The 10764-nt window shown below is 51.9% G+C and overlaps 1 protein-coding gene across 1 annotated transcript in view; it reads right to left on the bottom strand.

The window, feature by feature from the left end:
* Positions 1 to 8601, bottom strand: part of LOC140357020 (rho GTPase-activating protein 12-like) — a 112040-nt gene extending 103439 nt beyond the window's left edge. Inside the window, exon 1 of the mRNA XM_072441997.1 lies at positions 8320 to 8601. Within this exon, the coding sequence (XP_072298098.1) occupies positions 8320 to 8601 (282 nt within the window). The remainder of the gene's footprint in view (positions 1 to 8319) is intronic.
* Positions 8602 to 10764: the final 2163 nt, after the last annotated feature.

Below are 10764 nucleotides of genomic sequence, written 5' to 3'. Positions count from 1 at the left end.
TCACACACTGACACTGCAGTGACCGCAGTCACACGGTGCAGTGACCGCAGTCACACGGTGCAGTGACCGCAGTCACACGGTGCAGTGACCGCAGTCACACGGTGCAGTGACCGCAGTCACGCACTGCAGTGACCGCAGTCAGGCGCTGCAGTGACCGCAGTCACACGGTGCAGTGACCGCAGTCACACACTGCAGTGACTGCAGTCACACACTGACACTGCAGTGACCGCAGTCACACGGTGCAGTGACCGCAGTCACACAGTGCAGTGACCGCAGTCACACACTGCAGTGACCGCAGTCACACGGTGCAGTGACCGCAGTCACACACTGCAGTGACTGCAGTCACACACTGACACTGCAGTGACCGCAGTCACACGGTGCAGTGACCGCAGTCACACGGTGCAGTGACCGCAGTCACACGGTGCAGTGACCGCAGTCACACGGTGCAGTGACCGCAGTCACGCACTGCAGTGACCGCAGTCAGGCGCTGCAGTGACCGCAGTCACACGGTGCAGTGACCGCAGTCACACACTGCAGTGACCGCAGTCACACACTGCAGTGACCGCAGTCACACACTGCAGTGACCGCAGTCACACACTGACACTGCAGTGACCGCAGTCACACGGTGCAGTGACCGCAGTCACACGGTGCAGTGACCGCAGTCACACACTGCAGTGACCGCAGTCACACGGTGCAGTGACCGCAGTCACACACTGCAGTGACCGCAGTCAGACGGTGCAGTGACCGCAGTCAGACGCTGCAGTGACCGCAGTCGTACGGTGCAGTGACCGCAGTCACACACTGCAGTGACCGCAGTCACACACTGCAGTGACCGCAGTCACACGGTGCAGTAACCGCAGTCACACACTGCAGTGACCGCAGTCACACACTGCAGTGACCGCAGTCACACGCTGCAGTGACCGCAGTCACACGCTGCAGTGACCGCAGTCACACGCTGCAGTGACCGCAGTCACACGCTGCAGTGACCGCAGTCAGACGCTGCAGTGACCGCAGTCACAGGGTGCAGTGACCGCAGTCACACACTGCAGTGACCGCAGTCACACGGTGCAGTGACCGCAGTCACACACTGCAGTGACCGCAGTCACACGGTGCAGTGACCGCAGTCACACGGTGCAGTGACCGCAGTCACACACTGCAGTGACCGCAGTCACACACTGCAGTGACCGCAGTCATACGCTGCGGTGACCGCAGTCAGACGGTGCAGTGACCGCAGTCACGGTCTGCAGTGACCGCAGTCAAACGGTGCAGTGACCGCAGTCACACGGTGCAGTGACCGCAGTCAAACGGTGCAGTGACCGCAATCACACGGTGCAGTGACCGCAGTCAAACGGTGCAGTGACCGCAGTCACACAGTGACCGCAGTCAAACGGTGCAGTGACCGCAGTCACACAGTGACCACAGTCACACGGTGCAGTGACCGCAGTCACACGGTGCAGTGACCGCAGTCACACAGTGACCGCAGTCACACGGCGCAGTGACCGCAGTCACACACTGCAGTGACCGCGGTCACACGCTGCAGTGACCGCAGTCACACGCTGCAGTGACCGCGGTCACACGGTGCAGTGACTGCAGTCACACGGTGCAGTGACTGCAGTCACACGCTGCAGTGACCGCAGTCACACACTGCAGTGACCGCAGTCAGACGCTGCAGTGACCGCAGTCAGACGCTGCAGTGACCGCAGTCAGACGCTGCAGTGACCGCAGTCACACGGTGCAGTGACCGCAGTCACACACTGCAGTGACCGCAGTCACACGGTGCAGTGACCGCAGTCACACAGTGACCGCGGTCACACGGTGCAGTGACCGCAGTCACACACTGCAGTGACCGCAGTCACACGGTGCAGTGACCGCAGTCACACGCTGCAGTGACCGCAGTCACACAGTGACCGCGGTCACACGGTGCAGTGACCGCAGTCACACGGTGCAGTGACCGCAGTCACACACTGCAGTGACCGCAGTCACACGGTGCAGTGACCGCAGTCACACAGTGACCGCGGTCACACGGTGCAGTGACCGCAGTCACACAGTGACCGCGGTCACACGGTGCAGTGACCGCAGTCACACGCTGCAGTGACCGTAGTCACACGGTGCAGTGACCGCAGTCACACACTGCAGTGACCGCAGTCATACGCTGCAGTGACCGCAGTCAGACGCTGCAGTGACCGCAGTCACACGGTGCAGTGACCGCAGTCACACGCTGCATTGACCGCAGTCACACGCTGCAGTGACCGCATTCACACAGTGACTGCAGTCACACGGTGCAGTGACCGCAGTCACACACTGCAGTGACCGCAGTCAGGCGCTGCAGTGACCGCAGTCAGGCGCTGCAGTGACCGCAGTCAGGCGCTGCAGTGACCGCAGTCAGGCGCTGCAGTGACCGCAGTCAGGCGCTGCAGTGACCGCAGTCACACGCTGCTCAAGCGCATCTATTCACTCCACTACCTTTACTACATGATGTCATAACCAGTGATATGTGTGTTGCACTGCATCAGCGCCGTTATTCCAGACCATGGATGACAAGAGATGAATCAAAAATAAAACTGACCCTCAGTTTAAAATAAACAACTAATTCAAAAACTATTGAGAGAACAATAATTTAAGTTTCTCCACCCATTCTCTGGGATTCAGCAAAGGCAGTTTTGAGGGGCAGGGTCATTGCTGTCAACTCGGCCAAAAAGTAAATAACGGGAAAAAAACTTTTTACTAAAGGAGGATTATGGAAACGCCCCCGTCATCCCTGACATGATAAATCAAAATGACCCGCCATAAAATCCTCAAGACGCAGCTTTTGGAGCAAATAAAGATACCCTATTTTCCAGACTATAAGTCGGACTTTTTTACATCGTTTTAGCCGGGGTGCAACACACTGGCAACCGCATTTCACACGCCAACCACAAGAGGGCTCTAAAGCTCTAAGCGACACAGAAGAAGAATAGGCCCTTCCTCTACCTCTGGAGTTTGGGAAATTGTTTAGAAGGGACCGGCGTGCCTTCCCTGCTCTCTCACGGCCCGACAGCGCCGTACAAGACAGCGCCGTACAAGACAGCGCCGCAGCGCGCTCGGTGCGCTCTTGGTGTTTACGGAGCACCATGGTTACTGTTTCACAAGCGCCCATTCAGAAATATCCAGGTAGCTTCCTGCTCCGTCTCACGGCGTTGCAGCTAAGATAAGATAAGCCTTTATTTGTCCACATAATGGGGACATTTCTGTGTTGCAACACAAAGTAGGTACAGAAGTAAAAGAACAGATTTAAGAAAAAAACACTCTTACAGGCAAAAGCTCTTATATTCTTTATAAGGAATAGAAAGAAAACATAAAAATAAAATAACATAAGACAAAAATAATAATAATAATAATAGTGGCAAAAGTAAACACTCTTATTTACAGCAGTTATATGCACATGAATATAACAGTATTGCACATGGGTACGACAGTGTTTGATGTAGAGTGTGACAGCAGCAGAAGGAAAGACATGTGAAACGTCTCCTTCTCACAGCGAGGGTGGATCAGTCACTGAAGCCCACAAACTGGGGTCGGTCTGTGAGGTAGTCCAGGATCCACTCTGCAGGTCATACTCCACACCAGCCGTCTCCAGCTTGTCCCTCAGGAGCTGATGGTGTTGAAAGCGCTGGAAAGATCGAAGAACAGGATCCTCACAGAGCTGCCAGGCTTCTCCAGGTGAGAGAGAGAGCGGTGCAGCAGGAGATGACGGCGTCCTCCACTCCGATGCCAGACCGATATGCAAACTGCAGCGGGTCCATGGCTGAGCTCACGGTGGAGTGGAGGTGGTCCAGGACCAGCCGCTCCAGTGTCTTCATCAGGTGGGACGTGAGAGCCACTGGCCTGAAGCTGTTGAGGTTTTTGGGGCGCGGTGTCTTGGGCACAGGTACCAGACAGGAGGTCTTCAGACCTGTGGTACCACCCTCAGCTTCAGGCTCATGTTGAAGACATGCTCCATAAGTCCACACAGTTCATCTGCGCAGGACTTAAGGAGCCCGGGGCTGATGCCGTCAGGTCCTGCTCCTTCCTCACTTTAATCCTCTTCAGCTCTCTCGTCACCTGTGCTGCTGTGACAGTCAGTGGTTGGCAGGGGGACTGTGTGCTGGGGGGACGGGTGATCCCGGATGGAGTGGTGGGCTGATGGGCCGGAGCAGAGGTGTGAAGAGGGACGGGTGTGGGTCATTGTCCAGCTGTGGAAGAGGGAGCATGCAGCTGTGCAGGGGGAAGGGCGGGTGATTGATCAAACCTCAGGAAGTGAGAATTTAGCTCATTCACCCACTGTAGATCCCCCTCTGTCTAGACAGGGGGGACTTTGAAGCCTGAGATGGTTTTCAGGCTCCTCCACACTCCCTGAATGTTCTTTTGCTGCAGCTGCTCCTCCATCCTCCTCTTGTAGCCGGCCTCAGCCTGCCTGATCTTCCTCCTCAGCTCCTTCTGCACAGTCCTCAGCTCCTCCTTGTTCCCTGACCTGAAGGCTCTCTTCTTCTCCTTCAGCAGAGCCTTCAGTTCACGGTTAATCCATGGCTTGTTGTTTGGAAAACACCGCACCGTCCGGGAGGGAACAATGTTCTCAAAACAGAAGTTGATGTAGTCCGTGATGCACTCTGTGATGGTGTTGATGTCCCCCCCATGTGGGTCATAAAGCTCAGTCCAGACAGTGGTGCTGAAGCAGTCCCTCAGAGCCTCCTCACTCTCAGCAGACCACATCCTCACCTCACGGGACACCACAGGCTGCCTGCGCACGATGGGTTCATACACAGGCCTCAGATGTACAAGGTTGTGGTCCGAGCTGCCCAGGGGAGGGAGGGGAGAAGAGGAATAAGCCTCCTTGGTGTTGGCAAAAAACAATTCCAATGTTCTATTCTCTCTGGTGGGACAGGTAATATACTGGGTGTATGTTGGTAGAACAGAAGAGGGAGAAGCGTGGTTAAAGTCACCAGAGATGAGGAAGAGAGCCTGTGGATGCTGTGTTTGCAGCTACAAGTACAGGAGAGCAGTGCTTCACAAGCATTTTCAGCATTGGCAGACGGGGCCACATAGACTGCGATCAAAATCACATGTGAGAACTCCCGGGGCAGATAATATGGCCTCATGCCAACAGTTGAATGTCTCTGTTACACTGCTGCTGCTTCACTGTGCAGTAGCTCTCTTTACAAACACCTCCTCTCTCCAGACACCAGTCAAATCATTGACTGCATTGAAAAAGGTGTCATTTTCTGTAATGGTCTTTTGGATGGATCTGAAATATTTTGCTAAAATGTTTAAGTTTGAATCAGTTACTTTCAGTCGTTCCTAAAATTTGTAAGAACAAAAAAAAGAAAAAGATAAGCAATTAGTTTGTCTCCCACAAATGAGAAGCAATGAATGGCTTCATGAAAGCAACATAAACAAAACAACTACAAATGGAATGGTAGTACAACTGGTACGAGTGAAATGAATGTTCCAATTCCATGGAGACATTTCTTTCTAACTATTTATAACACAAATCAAGGATATTGTTCTTACAAAATGATTGCAACAAAACAATGTCTATCAAAATGGCAGATCTGTGCAGAGGAAGAGGCCAGGGGCCTTTCCCATCAATCCCAGAAATATAGACCTGTATTTTTGAGGGAAATTCTAAACCTTTTTTGAATATGATTGATCGACTTTATGTTTGCAATGTTCTAAAATCTCAATTCCGTATCAATGAATGTTTGCCCTGCAGAATGTTGAATATGCCTTGCACTCTGTGTTGAGTATGAGAGGGTGAGAGTGGGATGTTTGTGAGGAGTTACTTCCTTACATCCAGGATATACAACGTTTGACCTACAAACAAACAAACAAACAAACAGAGTCACAGTGCAGGTAGAATAATGATCAGCACCACTCAGCAAGGTCATATTTTAGAACTGGGCTGATATCAAAGATGAACTATGAAAACATTTAGGAGTTTTCAAAGTTCACGTGAAAGTCACATCTGATTTGGGTGATTTAGTTTGTCAAAAAGCTGAGGCTAAAGTGCAGTTAACAGGTGATGCAGACTCTTTAGTGAAGGAGCTGAGGCTAAAGTGCAGTTAACAGGTGATGCAGACTCTTTAGTGAAGGAGCTGAGGCTAAAGTGCAGTTAACAGGTGATGCAGACTCTTTAGTGAAGGAGCTGAGGCTAAAGTGCAGTTAACAGGTGATGCAGACTCTTTAGTGAAGGAGCTGAGGCTAAAGTGCAGTTAACAGGTGATGCAGACTCTTTAGTGAAGGAGCTGAGGCTAAAGTGCAGTTAACAGGTGATGCAGACTCTTTAGTGAAGGAGCTGAGGCTAAAGTGCAGTTAACAGGTGATGCAGACTCTTTAGTGAAGGAGCTGAGGCTAATGTGCAGTTAACAGGTGATGCAGACTCTTTAGTGAAGGAGCTGAGGCTAAAGTGCAGTTAACAGGTGATGCAGACTCTTTAGTGAAGGAGCTGAGGCTAAAGTGCAGTTAACAGGTGATGCAGACTCTTTAGTGAAGGAGCTGAGGCTAAAGTGCAGTTAACAGGTGATGCAGACTCTTTAGTGAAGGAGCTGAGGCTAAAGTGCAGTTAACAGGTGATGCAGACTCTTTAGTGAAGGAGCTGAGGCTAAAGTGCAGTTAACAGGTGATGCAGACTCTTTAGTGAAGGAGCTGAGGCTAAAGTGCAGTTAACAGGTGATGCAGACTCTTTAGTGAAGGAGCTGAGGCTAAAGTGCAGTTAACAGGTGATGCAGACTCTTTAGTGAAGGAGCTGAGGCTAAAGTGCAGTTAACAGGTGATGCAGACTCTTTAGTGAAGGAGCTGAGGCTAAAGTGCAGTTAACAGGTGATGCAGACTCTTTAGTGAAGGAGCTGAGGCTAAAGTGCAGTTAACAGGTGATGCAGACTCTTTAGTGAAGGAGCTGAGGCTAATGTGCAGTTAACAGGTGATGCAGACTCTTTAGTGAAGGAGCTGAGGCTAAAGTGCAGTTAACAGGTGATGCAGACTCTTTAGTGAAGGAGCTGAGGCTAAAGTGCAGTTAACAGGTGATGCAGACTCTTTAGTGAAGGAGCTGAGGCTAAAGTGCAGTTAACAGGTGATGCAGACTCTTTAGTGAAGGAGCTGAGGCTAAAGTGCAGTTAACAGGTGATGCAGACTCTTTAGTGAAGGAGCTGAGGCTAATGTGCAGTTAACAGGTGATGCAGACTCTTTAGTGAAGGAGCTGAGGCTAAAGTGCAGTTAACAGGTGATGCAGACTCTTTAGTGAAGGAGCTGAGGCTAAAGTGCAGTTAACAGGTGATGCAGACTCTTTAGTGAAGGAGCTGAGGCTAAAGTGCAGTTAACAGGTGATGCAGACTCTTTAGTGAAGGAGCTGAGGCTAAAGTGCAGTTAACAGGTGATGCAGACTCTTTAGTGAAGGAGCTGAGGCTAAAGTGCAGTTAACAGGTGATGCAGACTCTTTAGTGAAGGAGCTGAGGCTAATGTGCAGTTAACAGGTGATGCAGACTCTTTAGTGAAGGAGCTGAGGCTAAAGTGCAGTTAACAGGTGATGCAGACTCTTTAGTGAAGGAGCTGAGGCTAAAGTGCAGTTAACAGGTGATGCAGACTCTTTAGTGAAGGAGCTGAGGCTAAAGTGCAGTTAACAGGTGATGCAGACTCTTTAGTGAAGGAGCTGAGGCTAATGTGCAGTTAACAGGTGATGCAGACTCTTTAGTGAAGGAGCTGAGGCTAAAGTGCAGTTAACAGGTGATGCAGACTCTTTAGTGAAGGAGCTGAGGCTAAAGTGCAGTTAACAGGTGATGCAGACTCTTTAGTGAAGGAGCTGAGGCTAAAGTGCAGTTAACAGGTGATGCAGACTCTTTAGTGAAGGAGCTGAGGCTAATGTGCAGTTAACAGGTGATGCAGACTCTTTAGTGAAGGAGCTGAGGCTAAAGTGCAGTTAACAGGTGATGCAGACTCTTTAGTGAAGGAGCTGAGGCTAATGTGCAGTTAACAGGTGATGCAGACTCTTTAGTGAAGGAGCTGAGGCTAAAGTGCAGTTAACAGGTGATGCAGACTCTTTAGTGAAGGAGCTGAGGCTAAAGTGCAGTTAACAGGTGATGCAGACTCTTTAGTGAAGGAGCTGAGGCTAAAGTGCAGTTAACAGGTGATGCAGACTCTTTAGTGAAGGAGCTGAGGCTAAAGTGCAGTTAACAGGTGATGCAGACTCTTTAGTGAAGGTACCCGTCCTTGGTATTGGCCCCACATTGACCAGTACGAGTACAGCACCTTGTATCCAATATCTAGAATACATCTTTGAGTTTGCCTTATTATGATAGAACCTGTCCTGACCTCAGTGTCGAGGGGGCTCTGGCTGTCCCCTCTCAAGCTGCTGGAGGTGTCCCGGGTCCGGGGGGGCTTCCACGTCCTCTCCCCTGTGGCTCTGTTGTAGTAGAAGTGTCTCCCGCTGGAGTCCTTGTGCGTCTCCCAGTCACCCAGCAAGTGCAAGGGTGAGCCCAAGGGCACAGGGGGCAGGTTGGACTGTGAGATCTTCAGCTCCTGGAGGTTAGTGTAGACTGGAGAGTCAGACCGGCCGGGGCCCGTGGGGGAGGGGCCCGTGGGGGAGGGGCCCATCGGGGACGTGCTCTGTGGACACACAACACAACATGAGGAGGATTTATTGCACAATTATTCCATTATTTAGCGGTAGCTCAACTTTCAGTAAACTCTACAGCCCAGGTCACCCGGACTCCAGGTCACCAGGACTCCAGGTCACCCGGACTCCAGGTCACCCGGACTCCAGGTCACCCGGACTCCAGGTCACCCGGACTCAAGGTCACCCGGACTCAAGGTCACCCGGACTCAAGGTCACCCGGACTCAAGGTCACCCGGACTCAAGGTCACCCGGACTCCAGGTCACCCGGACTCCAGGTCACCCGGACTCCAGGTCACCAGGACTCCAGGTCACCAGGACTCCAGGTCACCAGGACTCCAGGTCACCCGGACTCCAGGTCACCCGGACTCCAGGTCACCAGGACTCCAGGTCACCAGGACTCCAGGTCACCCGGACTCAAGGTCACCCGGACTCAAGGTCACCCGGACTCAAGGTCACCCGGACTCAAGGTCACCCGGACTCCAGGTCACCAGGACTCCAGGTCACCCGGACTCAAGGTCACCCGGACTCAAGGTCACTAGGACTCCAGGTCACTAGGACTCCAGGTCACTCGGACTCCAGGTCACTCGGACTCCAGATCACTAGGACTCAAGGTCACTCGGAGTCCAGGTCACTAGGACTTCAGGTCACTAGGACTCCAGATCACTAGGACTCAATGTCACTCGGACTCCAGGTCACTAGGACTTCAGGTCACTAGGACTCCAGATCACTAGGACTCCAGGTCACTCGGACTCCAGGTCACTAGGACTTCAGGTCACTAGGACTCCAGGTCACTAGGACTCCAGGTCACTAGGACTCCAGGTCACTAGGACTCCAGGTCACTCGGACTCCAGATCACTAGGACTCAAGGTCACTCGGAGTCCAGGTCACTAGGACTTCAGGTCACTAGGACTCCAGATCACTAGGACTCAATGTCACTCGGACTCAATGTCACTCGGACTCCAGGTCACTAGGAATTCAGGTCACTAGGACTCCAGATCACTAGGACTCCAGGTCACTCGGACTCCAGGTCACTAGGACTTCAGGTCACTAGGACTCCAGATCACTAGGACTCCAGGTCTCTAGGACTCCAGGTCACCAGGACTCCAGGTCACCAGGACTCCAGGTCACCCGGACTCAAGGTCACCCGGACTCAAGGTCACCCGGACTCCAGGTCACCAGGACTCCAGGTCACCCGGACTCAAGGTCACCCGGACTCCAGGTCACCAGGACTCCAGGTCACCCGGACTCCAGGTCACTAGGACTCCAGGTCACTAGGACTCCAGGACTCAAGGTCACCCGGACTCCAGGTCACCCGGACTCAAGGTCACCCGGACTCCAGGTCACCCGGACTCAAGGTCACCCGGACTCAAGGTCACCCGGACTCAAGGTCACCCGGACTCCAGGTCACCAGGACTCCAGGTCACCCGGACTCCAGGTCACTAGGACTCCAGGTCACTAGGACTCCAGGACTCAAGGTCACCCGGACTCCAGGTCACCCGGACTCAAGGTCACCCGGACTCAAGGTCACCCGGACTCCAGGTCACCAGGACTCCAGGTCACCCGGACTCCAGGTCACTCAGACTCCGGTCCAGATCCAAACCCTCCTTCAGAGAAGGAGCAGCGCAGCCCTCTGTGTCGTAGTGATGAGGCTTTTACAATAAGAAAGGGGTTTATTGCCTGAACACAGAATTCACAAACTAGGAACGTGCTTTGGCTTTAAGGCACAACATACAACAATAAATAATAATAGTAGTAAAATATAGACGTTTCAAAAAGGGCAAGCATAACATTTAGACTTGGACTTTAGACTGGTACTAAAATATACTACTTTGTGACAGAGGCAGACACAGGTACAATAGATCTAAGGCAGGGGTGTCCAAACTTTTTTCACTGAGGGCCGCATTTTGAAACTTATACGGAGCAGAGGGCCACAAACAAGCTGACAATGTCAAATTTGTGAGTGTATCATTCGAAATTTTGCATTTGATATTGTTTGGATGCACCTCCACTCCTATTATAAGACTTGGAACATTCATATTAGGTTGTTATAACATCAAAATGCTTGAATTTTTCCCATTTTACTGTAAAAAGCACTACTTTTTGTTGTTTGGGCCAACTTAGCAGGAAGCGAAAGGGACAAC

This window comes from Eucyclogobius newberryi, unplaced genomic scaffold, assembly GCF_026437365.1.
Source record: "Eucyclogobius newberryi isolate DKJ021-1_F unplaced genomic scaffold, fEucNew1.0.hap1 SCAF_120, whole genome shotgun sequence".
Classification (NCBI taxonomy): Eukaryota; Metazoa; Chordata; class Actinopteri; order Gobiiformes; family Gobiidae; genus Eucyclogobius; species Eucyclogobius newberryi.
The sequence above is the reverse complement of the archived record's forward strand: the minus strand, read 5'-3'. Positions and strand labels throughout refer to the sequence as shown.